The 12203-nt window shown below is 43.7% G+C and overlaps 1 protein-coding gene and 1 long non-coding RNA gene across 13 annotated transcripts in view; one reads left to right on the plus strand and one right to left on the minus strand.

Annotated features, from left to right (window-relative positions):
- TRDN (triadin) overlaps window positions 1-12203 on the minus strand; it is a 193009-nt gene that overhangs the window by 93051 nt on the left and 87755 nt on the right. For 11 of the 12 annotated variants that reach the window (XM_066614000.1, XM_066613983.1, XM_066613964.1 and 8 more), the window contains 2 exons: window positions 9025-9090; window positions 589-624 (listed from right to left, as the gene is read on the minus strand). In XM_066614000.1, coding sequence (XP_066470097.1) covers window positions 589-624; window positions 9025-9090 — 102 coding nt within the window. The remainder of the gene's footprint in view (window positions 1-588; window positions 625-9024; window positions 9091-12203) is intronic. The other variant, XM_066614016.1, reaches the window with a different exon arrangement.
- LOC136639678 (uncharacterized) lies at window positions 1841-9553 on the plus strand. The gene is made up of 4 exons (XR_010793711.1): window positions 1841-1978; window positions 4219-4312; window positions 7045-7235; window positions 9197-9553. It is a non-coding gene; the product is annotated as an uncharacterized lncRNA (long non-coding RNA).

Consider the following 12203-nt stretch of genomic DNA (forward strand, 5'->3'; position numbering starts at 1 on the left):
CTTTGCCAACAGTCTGAGGCTAAGAGGCAAAGAAGGAAGGCCCATAGCCAGGGAGACAGACCAGGGACAGACTGCACTTGCTCCCGGTGTGGAAGGGATTGTCACTCCCGGATTGGCCTTTTCAGCCACACTAGACGCTGTGCCAGAACCACCTTTCAGAGCGCGATACCATAGTCTTTCGAGACTGAAGGTTGCCAATACTTGGTTTACAACTGATCTCGGGGCACAGATTTCGGGGAGGGATATGGGACAAACTAGCCCTATCCCCAACTGCTCATGTTAGGTAAGTCATATGGTCAGATCATACACATGTACAGATATTAGACAAGGAGGCTTCTCCGTACATCCAGGAGTCCCACAAAAAGCAAAGTATTTAATCATGCATACAGAGTCTACACATGTATAATTTCATGTTAAAGATCATTCTTTTCACATACTAACTGAATACATATAGGTCAGATGCAGACCTTTCCACGGCACAGTGCCCCCTACATTCTAGCCAGCCAGATTGGTCATGCGAATAAGGCGTCATTGAGAACTAGGTATTGCTGATCATAAAAAAAAAAAGAGAGAACAAGATGTGCTTACTTGTCACTTTTGCAGCAGTCACATTAGGCTTTCCCACTGTGTGAGCAAAAATAATATTTAAAAAATCAGTTAAACTGATGAATGTGAATTATACAAAGGCTGAAAAACATGTGTTCTCAGAAGTTGTAGCAAGTGTGACTATGAACATTACAAAATGGATATTTTCTTAAAACTAGACTCCTCATAGGTTGAATGTACTTGGGATTGAAAACTTCCATTTTCTGGCACCCCCTCTGGTCCGCATGTACTTCATCTCCCATAACTCCCCTAAATATCTGTTTAGAAAGGTGAGGTGGACTGAAACAAAACTTCCTAAAGTTTAGGAAAAGTAAAGTAAAGCGCTAAAGTAAAGGCGCTTGTGTAGGGTGCACAGCCCTCCACAAGTGTCCTGGATCGTGCGGAGCTCGGCTCCGCGGATCTGCCTCTTCCCCTCCCCCGACATGCCTCCTGCCCACCCACTGGCATGCCTCGCCCATGCCCCCGGCTATGCCCCCACCTCTCATTCTGCAGCCCGGTGGTCCAGGAGACCACTGAGCTGTGGAACCCGGGCGACCACCGTGCACTAGCCCAGCTCTGGCCAGCGCTGGGTTAGCTCCAGTGGGAGCCCGGCGGTGAGCCCTGCAAACGTGCTTTATGGTATGTTTGTGACTGTGGTCCGTGGCACGGAGCCATGCCACGGACCACAGGATTGGGCTCTACGTGGTTAGCTTGCTGCAGTACATGCAGTTTGTGGAGTCCTGAACAATATCATTTCCAAGGACAGGATACTCTATCATCATGATGTCCAAGAAGTGTTTTAAAAGTGTCCTTGAACCTCATTTTCCTCAGACCTTTTTTTTTTTTTCCACAATCCTGGGTTTATGGAATATGTTACAGGAAAATTGCTTGAACCAAAAAGCTGGTTTTTCTAACATGAAATTTTAACTTTTAAAAGTCACTGAGATTTATTTCTGCAGGAGTACAGGATTGAACGATGTGAGGAGAAAAATAAGAAGGATTTAATGTAAACTGAAAAAGGTCAGGCATAGTGTGCTGAATGGTCTTCAATGACTTCTATAACACCTCAAGTTCTCCACCTGTGATGTCAAGTATCTTTTAAGAGGTAGGGGGAGGAGGGGAGTAACAGAGCTGGCTTTATGCCAAGTGCCCTTCAAAGTAGATTTGAGTGTAACAACAGTGTGTTGATCTGCCAGTGATGGGGAGCTCTAAATATAGCACTGCACTTGAGTTACCAGGCATGGTGCTACACAAATGAAAATTCTTTCTGGAGATACACACTGCAGGCACTGTATTTTCACACTTAATGTCCAAGATGATACAGGTAGTAAGTCACATTAGTGCTGATTCTGAAAGAGCTTGCCTGCCCATCCATCATCAGCAAGAGGAGGAGGTAAGAAAGTTGCTGAGAAGGCTATTGTCAAGATGCTGTGTTGCTGGGAAAATGTATCCAGAAGCAAAAATAACTAGCAGAACTGAATGCCAAAAGGGGCTAAAGAGGTGTTTTGACTCACTTAAGCCTCTCATATGTCATACGCTTATCTAGCTCTTCTTATCAAAAATCTGCAAAATAGTATTGAATGACATTTTGGAAGAGATGTCTGCCTTTTTTTTTTTTTTTAGTTTAAAATGAGAAAGTACAGGAATATAGAACTCACATATGAGAAGTACAGCACAGGAATATAGAACTCAAAGTATATCATTAACCGTGAGTCTTTTCAAACTTAATCAACAATATAGATCAGATATGTTTGTGGCAAATGTCTCTTCTTACAACTCCTACAATGCCATATTTATGGGACAAAAAGCTAGTGTTAAGCAATGTTTTTTAACCACAAATTAAAATTACGTAATATTCATTTTGGCTAAATCAGTCCTAAATACATAGTTTAACTTTGGAATTTGAAAATGAAATGCTTTTAAATGTTGTCTGCTGTCAACATCTAAAAGCTTTGAGTTATAGTACTTGTTAAAATGAAATGGGAATAGAAATAGTACTTCTACTCTGCTCAACTGCTACTCAAGTAAGCTGTGTCTGTGTGTGTACATCATCTCTAAATCCCTTTAACTTTTACATCACCTCTATATCCCTTTAACTGAGCATTCAGTTTAGGTTTCAATTCTTTTGTCAGAATAGAACTATTAAATTCACTTGATTTGATCGGAGTTAGCTGATCAAGGAAAAGCGAATCAAAACTGAGCTACGATTTTGAGAGTTTCTGCTTTTAAAATCTGAAATATTTTCCTTGACTTGTGTTCAAAATGCCTACCCCAAATTAGGGACAGTAATACTGCACATTAAATGTGACTTCTTTTAACACAATGACAATTCATTTCAGTGGCATGGTACAGTTTGTGTCTGTCTCTAAGCAAGCTAAGGAATGATGAGGCACAGAGATGAGTCCCAGGAGACAAAGCACAGCCCCAAACCTTGGGGTCTAAAAGCCTCTTTTTCTCCCCTCACCTTCTGAAGTCATTTACAGTCTTTGGAGCTGATAGCAACTTGCAATTTGGCAAGTCAGTAGATAACTACACATTTACTATTCCAGTTGTCGCATCATCTAAATGTTTTAAAGGTCTTTGACGTGACCCATCTTCAGCCTTCCCATTTGCTTTCCTGAGGTGATTACAGTCTTCCCATTTCACAATTTTAAATCAGTGCAGCAACCGCCTGAGACCACATATCACCTCATTAAGCAACACAGAGGGGAGTAGAGAAGCTGCAGTGTCAACAATGAATTCCAGCAGTTAAACGAATAGAAGTCAGGTGGTGGCCATCACAATGACACCACCTCTGCTTTCTTACTATTTGAAGAACAGGAATTAAAGGGCCACCACTTAGGCTTCAGACTTAACTTGTCCAGTTGATATTTGCCATCTATGCTGCTAATCAAAAGGCACTTTTGTCCAGAGGCTCAAAGGCCCCATTGCTCATGCTCAGAGGCCCTGAATGAACATTGTGCAAAAACAGAGCTCTGAACATGGACAACTCTAACACAGTCTACTTTACCTTCACATAGTAAGTCTCCAGAACACCTCATTTAGTGGTTCTCCAACTTTTGTGAGGACCTAGAGGCTGCTGCCTGATTTATAAATGCAAAGGGGTGTGGATATAATGGTAATTGGGCAGCAGTGCCGCCCCCCCAAGTAGCAGCTTGCTTATCCCTTGATGCACACAGCCTAATCTGACCTGTCAGTTTCACAAACCACCAAAAATTGTGCCATGGTCCACTGCTTTGAGATTTTGCTTGCATTTTTATTTACTTTTGGTTCACTTTGCACAACGGTTAAGTAATTTGGTTGAATAATTTCTCTACATGGTTAGACCAGGCATACACACAGAGAGAGAATGCAACATAAGTTAGCCTGAGTAGCACAATCTTCATGAACATAGTTGGGAGTTTGTAATGTGTTCATTGGGTACTAAATATTTCTCTCCACAGAAAACTCCACAAAAGTCCAACTATATTCATGAAAACTGTGCTGTCTGACATAGCACAGAGCATACCATGCAAAGTGCAGATTTATTCTTCATATAAGAAAACAATTTTCTAACCAATTATTTCTGCCGATGAGTATACAAATAGTTGTTCTTAATTACTGAACTGTGAAAACATACAATTTGTTTCTCAGGAATGTTAAGAACTGCCAAAACTGTCTACACTGGTTTTGATGCTGAAGTACCTCTGGAGCCTTGCAATCCTCCAGAAGCCCAGGAACTCTTATGGTAATTTCTGTGTTCAAATAGCATTAAATTGCCAGTATAAAGACATCAGTTGAAAATGTAAATCTACACTTCCATTCCTGAATCAGCTTAGAGCAGGGGTGTCCAAAGTTTGTGGCAAGAGGGCCACATCATCTCTCTGACACAGTGTTGGGGGCCGAGGAAAAAAAGAATTAATTTAAATTTAAAATTTGAATAAATTTACATAAGTTTACATAAATGAATATATTAATGATGAACTTATATGAATGAATGAAGGTCTTGAAATGGCTCAAGGCCTATAAACGGCCTTGCACAATGCAAGGCTGGCCTTTCCTTTGCTACCGCTACAGCATCACAGACCTGAAACAGCAAGCAGTGGAGGAAGCCCTCATCCCACAGCTCACATGAGAGGCCAAACAGTCGCCCTCATGCTGAGAGCAGTTGCATCGGGCCAGTGAGGGCTCCAACAAATCTCCAGAGGGCCAAAGGCTCATTGGAGACTGGGGGCTACCTGAGGGCCCCATTGAGAGGCCTCAAGGGCCGCATGTGGCCCCAGGGCTGGGGTTTGGGCATCCCTGGCTTAGAGCTACACATGGTGAGCTGCCACCAAGAATGACAGTCCTACATGGAGTTCTCGGTCCTATAATGTTTGTAAGACTTACAGCCCAGTCCTAACCTTGCTCCCACCATAGCATGCAGCAGTGCCAAAACAGGCTGGGCTGCATGCTATGATGGAGGGGGGAGTGGATCAGCGGACTTAGGCAAGGTGTGGGAAAATATTTTCCCTTATCTCCCATAAACCTCTGGCTCACCAAAGGATCTCCTTGGACCTGTACCAGCTCTTTAGCTAGAGCAAGTCCAAAGAAAGAAAGGGGGTGTGTTGGGAGACTGGGAAGGGAATAGCATCAGATACAAGTCACCTGCACTGGGTGCCACCCCCTACTGCTTTCTGACATGCCTCTCATCCTTCCCTGTTCCATCCCATTCCACCCTCCCCCTGCCCCGTTCCACCCCTGCTAGTGACTTAGTGCTATCGGTGGGTGCTCTACAGTCCACCAGCGTGCTTTGGGCCTCTGTGGCGGCAGCCTGGAAGCATGTGGCTCTGCACACTTCCAGAGTGCCTTTTGAAATGCCAGAAAGCATGTTCCACCATCAGAACACTGGTTCTGGTGGCAGCCTAGGGTCCAATCCTATCCAACTTTTCAGCACTGGTGTAGCTGCAGTGCAGCCCCGAGGTAAGGGAACAAATGTCCCCTTACCTTGAGAAGCCCTTTGCGACTGCCTCCCCACCACAGGATGCAGCACTTGCCTCATTGGTTGCACCGGCACTGGAAAATTGGATGGGATTGGGCCCTTACTCCTGTAGAATTGGGCAACTGCTCCTGTTTCCCTGCTCCACATTATTGTCTGTGAGTAAGGAGGGGACTGTATGAGTAACAAAACACTGGGAGGGAATTTCACATCAGTCTCTCCCCCTCCTTTTTTGGGGAGTCCTGTTTCAAGCATCCCTCATAGTTCCAACAAAAATCTATAGTTTGGACATGGACAAATTATTACATTTGAAACCATTGTGTCAGTATCAGGGATCCATGATTTTCCAAGAGGAAAATTACCGTTTTTCTCTCTGTTTTATTTGGTTTTTTAACCTATATTTTTATATGTCAATTTGACTAATTGCGGTGTTAATGTGCACTTTCAAAAAAACAGCCACCATTCCATTTTGCATCATTACGTGTTCAATCTTGCCTCAGAGCTTTACAAATATAAAGTGCCAAATTCTGTGACAAACAGAACTAAATTTATATGTTCCTCAGTATTCAAAAGTACGGTATTACTTAGTTCTTCATAATTCCAGGGTAAAAGTGTATATACCATCCATGTTATCTAGATTTTATTTGTAATAATAATAAAAAATGTGTTGAAAAACTTAGAGTGCAATCCTAACCAATTTTTCAGCACTGAGATAAGGACAATGCAACTCTGAGGTAAGGGAATAAACATTCCCTTAACTTGAGGAGGCCTCCATGACTGCCCCCCAACTGCAGGATGCAGCACATGCCCCATTGGCACAGCTATGGCAGTGCTGGAAAGTTGGTTAGGATTGCACCCTTAGATGATGGACTACAGTGGCAGGCAGTCAGTAGTGTGCAAAGCAGCATTTATTTGCGTCCAATTTTGTAGCAGCTCATTTGCTTTCTTCTTAATGCTTTCAATACCTGAATGAATTCCATTGACTTCTGACAGCTGAATTTGTAGGGAAAAAATATGGTTCATGTACTTTTCTCTAAAGAGCATGGATTCAGCTGTGCGTACAAAACGTGAGCCTTATTCACCATTCCTGCAGCTGCCTGCTTCAATTAGCAAATCTGATTACGAAGAGCAAGAACCGGAATGAAATGTATAGGGTCGATTCAATAAAATTCCTTGAGGAGCAGCAGCAGTAATGTGTTCATTTTACACTATTTAAAACTTAAAACAGTAATAAGGCAGTACATTTACCATCATGACACAGTGTTGACACAACATTCAACGTTTTATGAACTTAGCTTTTCCAATAAGCAAAAGAGGTGCATTATCAGAAGCAGCAAGGAAGATGATCTCCTTGTGATAGGCACTATGAGGTTCAAACTGGACAGACCCGGCACAAGACCTCCTGATACTCTTGCGTACCTCTCACAGAGCTGCTCTCACCTACCACCTTTCTCTTTTCCACACTTCATCTAGTTCATTCCCCTCTTCCTTTTCTTATCCAGAGAGCAGGAGGCACGATACACACTGGGCCAACCCTGGATAGGACTGGACCATCAGGTCTTGTGTGTCATTCCATTCCCTAACAACATGAGAGGAGCTTTTCAATTGAGAGATGGATGGAGGTGCACCAGCCCATGGAGGTCCAATCCAGCCGTGGCAACAGAATGGGATAAATCTGCACCAGCTGAGCTTGGCAAGCATGGGGTCTGCGGGGTGTGGTGAGGCAGGGAGGAGGCATTTTGGGGTGGGGGAAGGGTGGGTAGGCGGCAGGAGAGTGGGGAGGTGGCATCAGGATCCGGCATTTGTGCAGGATCCTGACCCCGGGAAGCCTGGTGCAGCTCCTCTTGAAGCGGCGCAGATTCGAGTAGCTCCATTGGGAATGCTCTCCCTGGGATAAGGGGAAGTGATTTCCCTTGCCCCAGGCTGATTCGCTTTGAGTCCCAACCACACGCTGACCATGTGGCAGGCCTGCCGGTCTCCCCATTCCAGCGCAATTTAGGATTGTGCTATTAGTCGCTTATGTATAGGATGATCCTGTGGCACATAGCACAGCATGAAGAAATTCAAATTCTTATCTTAGAACAAAGGGGGAGCTCAAATATTCTTGAGATAAAAGTAGTCACATTACAAGACATGTTAAAATATTTTTAATAAATGCTAGTGAATACAATCAGCATTTGTAATGGACATCTTTTATATGTTTGTGTTCTTGTGTGTTACTGTACACTTCATGAGGTTTCCCCTTTACCAAATATTTACCATATTTATATTTCCCAAATTTTAGACACCCAACTATTTTTGTTGCTTTTGGACAAGAACTATGTTCCTGCTGAGAATTGACAAACTGTTATAGTTGTTATACTGTGACTGAATACTAGAAAGGTCTTTCATTGTCACATTTTTATTTGGCCCTTTTCCCAAAGAGCTCAGAGTGGTGTGACTTTCCCCCCACCTCACACTGTCGCTATTTTATCCTTAGGTGTAGAAGTGTAGGAATACTGCTGCTGAGTAGGCTGCAAGATGAAACTTCTGAACATCAAACAGACTCTGGCTTCACAGATATTATATAATAATTAAAGAAAAGGTGGAAAGAGAAATTGTAGGCAGAGAGACAAAGGTAACAGATTGAATGTTGCGTGCTGTTCTGGGCACCACAGTTCAAGATGAGGAAGGTTATTGACAAGTTGGAAGAACTATGAGGTGAATGATAAAAGGTCTAGAAGACAAACCAAAGCAGAAAACACTGAAAGAGCTTGATATGTTAGCCTAGAGAAAAAGAAGTTGAATGTGGAACATATTGGTAGCTTCCAACATATTTCAATAAAATGTTTAAAAGAAAGGGTGAACGATTGTCCACTGAGGCTACTGAGCAATAGGTTTAAATTACAAAATTTGAGATCAAGAGAAGTCATGGTACCACTGTATTCTGCTTTAGACAGCCTCCCCTTATAAGGCATTAAAAATATCAATTTTTTTAAAAAAGGAAGTCACATGTTTTTGACTGTAAAAGCCAGTCTGAGCGCAACAGAGGCTATGGATGGACATGCATGGCCTCTGCTGGGCTCAGAAGACCCTCTGGAGACCAGGGGAGTAGAGCTGCCCTTGGTGCTGGAGGGCAGAGGGCATTCGCCTGTATCCATGGTTACACTTAACCACGGGGGTTTTCCCGAAAGAGAACCCCCAAGGATACAAGGGCATGCCTGTAAACATGTTGATTTTCTTTCCACTTGGGGTTTACATGTCGTTTTGGGTACTTCTGCAAAAAGACACTGCCACAGATACACATAACTCTAAGGTATGAAGCCCTCAATAAGCACCATGCAACTCAAAACAATTGCACCCAATAGCAGCATTCTACTTATGTAGAACCTGGTCTGCTAGAATCAAGCAGATCTGTGATGAGTTGCTGACAGTAAAATCAGGATGAAGAGCAGCCCCCTTAGGAATCTATGTCTGCTTCTTGTGAAGGAAATTGAACTTGCCTTCAACAGCTGGCACCACAGGTGTAATTGCTGGAGTCTGTTGTAAAAATAGATGAGGACTTGGTCCTGCACATCAGATACGAGAGAAAGAGATTCATAATTAATCAAAGCTTGTTTTTCAATTGTATACTGACATTGTTTGGCATTCTCCTTCCCCTTCTCTTTTTCACAGATTCCCTCAGCAGATTGGACTCTTTTGAATGGCTCATGCCACATGCATGGCACATGCACCATTGATTGGAATGGCAGGACAAACAGAACTGTTGAGACCTAGACTACTGCATATGAAACCATAAACCAGGGGTGGCCAAACCACAACTCACAAGCCACATGTAGCTCTTTGGCTGCAATCCTATCCATACTTACCTGGAAGTATGCCCCATTGACTATAATAGAACTTACACATGAGTAGACATGCATAGGATTGTGCCCTTTGTCATATAATGTGCAGCTCACAGAAATGTGTTAGCCGAGCTCTTTTCTGCATCACAATGGATATAAACAAATAAAAGTTTTTTGAGATTTATAATTATTTATAAAGATTTATAATTATTTACAGGAATAAATTAAGAGTCCACTGGATTAAAATACAAGTTCAATGATCATGGTGAGTAAATACATTTAAGAATGTCATTGCTTCTTAAATACAGTGGCTCTTGTTAGAGTTGCAACCCTTTGTCTGGTAAAGAGTTGTATGGAACCTTGGATGAGCAGGCACACAAAACAGCATACACCAGCAGAGTTCTTTGCATGCAGTGGTTATATTTCAGAGCAAGGGTTATCACAGGTAGAGTAATCAGTAAACAGTCCTAGTCAGCACGATGAGCAGTCAGTCCATAAACAACAAATCCAAATCAGCTTTCCAAGATACACAGTCAAAGTTCATTCCATGGTCAGTATCAACATGTACATACTCACATCCAACCTCCCAAGTTACTGGCAGCAGTTCAGTACACTCCTACTGCTGCACTAGAAGCTCACAGACCAAACATTAAGTAGTTGGAGTGGCCAATCAGTGTAGGCTAAGCCACACCCAGGGTGAGGCAGTCACAGGTGTTTGCTGATCCTGCTGACTCCAGCAATCTGCACCTGTTCCTGAACCACCTTGTTGGCTGTGTTTCTGCCTTATCCAGAACATAGACTTTCCAACTGATCCAACTTTCCAGTGCCGCAATGCAGCCTTAAGGAAAGGAAACAAATATTCCCTTACCTGGAAGAGGCCTCCATGATTGCCCCTGCCCCCACCGCAGGATGCAGCACATGCCCCATTGACATGGCTGCACCGGTGCCGGGAAATTAGATAGGATTTGGCCCTCAGGCTGCAATCCTATTCAGTCTTACCAGAGAGCAAGCCCCATTGATTATAATGGGGCTTACTTCTGAGTAGGCAGGCATAGGATTGGATTCTCAGTTCCCTGCTTTTGAATTTTATCATCATGAAAACAAATGAATGGGAGAGAATTCAGCAAACAAGCTTTCCTCCCCCCCCCCACTCTTTTTTTTAGTTCCTTTTCAGTTAAGGTTCATCAAGGTCTTTTAGCTCTCTGACAGGCACTGGTGCTTTCAAAAGTGGTTTGGTAACTGGTTCAGGTACTCTGAGTTGCATCTGAACTGGCTTAAAAATATTTTGTGCTGTGTCGGAGATCTTGAAGGGGAATTTTTGGGTTCAGAGTTGTGGCTCCTTCTTGGTCTCCAGCGGGGCAGTAAGCAGTTGAAGAAGATGAGAAACCCCCTTAGGGCAAAGAGTTTGGGAGTGATTGGACAGGTGGTGGCTCTGCTTTCTTGGCAGCAGGGGCACAAGTTATCATCTCCAGCACTGCGTGGTCTCATGAAATTCACAGAACTCTTTGCCCACATTCATGGAATAAGCAGAGGGGAAGAGTGCAGTGGAGGAAGCCTGACTGATCGCTAAGCTGCCAGTGCTACTAAAACCCAGCCCTAGTCCCCATCATTATAGGGGGATGGGGACTATCCATTCATGCCAAAGGAGTGTGCGCTACATGCTATGGGGGAGGGTCAAACAGACAGCCTTCAGGAAGGAAGCTTTTTTTAATTTACCTCCTCATAGGCAGATGATCATCTATAGCTCTCCTCAATTAGCTGCTGCAAGTCTGAGAAGAGCCTAAGGGCATGTCAAGCTGCAAAATGGGGGATAGGATCCGGTGAATGTCACTACAGCAGGATCCACACCCTCCTGCCCTTGACATTCCCTCTGCTTCCTCCCACTTCCCATCCAGTTATTCCCACTGCCCTCCCCCTCTCTGCCCACAAACTGCCCCCCCCACGCCAGCCTACCTGACCCGGCACTAGTTGGAGTTCACAACAGCGGGTATTGGTTGCTGCATCTGCCTTGCAGCAGCAGCCTAAAATTACCAGCAGCGTGTGATTGTCACACCATCACAGAGCCTTTTTCACCAGCAGGACACTATTCCCACTGTTGCAAAAGGCCCATAGAACTGGACCATTAGTGCTTATTATATTAAGCACTAATTATATCAAAACAGCAGAATTATATCAGCAGAATTATATCAAAATCATAATTGTTTTAAATCTGTTTGAAAATAACTGAAATTTAATGCTGTTATTACACCCCGTTCTCGAAAGGGGGAAAGTCCCATTCTCCCGATGAGCTGCTGGTGGTTCCTTCAAAGCGCGCAGGATGCAGCCATTCTTGGCACTGCTGCAGCCCCACACACCACGCAGCTCAGGACTGGGCTGTGCCTCTACTGCTTGACACTAATGCCAGGTAAATCCTCATATGGGTGGGCCATAGAGGGCTTATGAGGTAGTGGTGGCAGCTGCAGTAATGGGAGCCTAAAATGCTCTTCTCTGTGCTGGCACAGCTGGAGGGGCATTGTAATTTCCCCACAATGCTCTTCCCCCTGACATAGCATAGCTCGGATGGAATATTACACTGGTGTATTACATTAGTGTCTGGGACATCAAGGAATAAGTAATCATACAGCCAGCCTTCCTTTTCTAAATGTCACCTCTCTGCTCCCAACTCCTCAAGTACTATCTTTCCTTTCAAACAGCTCCACAAACTTACAAAAGGGAGATAAAAGTTATGCAGAATGAATAACAGAATTGCAATAAAGAGGAACTGTAGTGTTAAGGAGTACAAGGAGGTCCCACTCTCAATTCAAGAATCATCCACACCAAGGCCTTGGGATTAGACA

The sequence above is a fragment of the Tiliqua scincoides genome, chromosome 1 (genome assembly GCF_035046505.1).
Source record: "Tiliqua scincoides isolate rTilSci1 chromosome 1, rTilSci1.hap2, whole genome shotgun sequence".
Taxonomy (NCBI): domain Eukaryota; kingdom Metazoa; phylum Chordata; class Lepidosauria; order Squamata; family Scincidae; genus Tiliqua; species Tiliqua scincoides.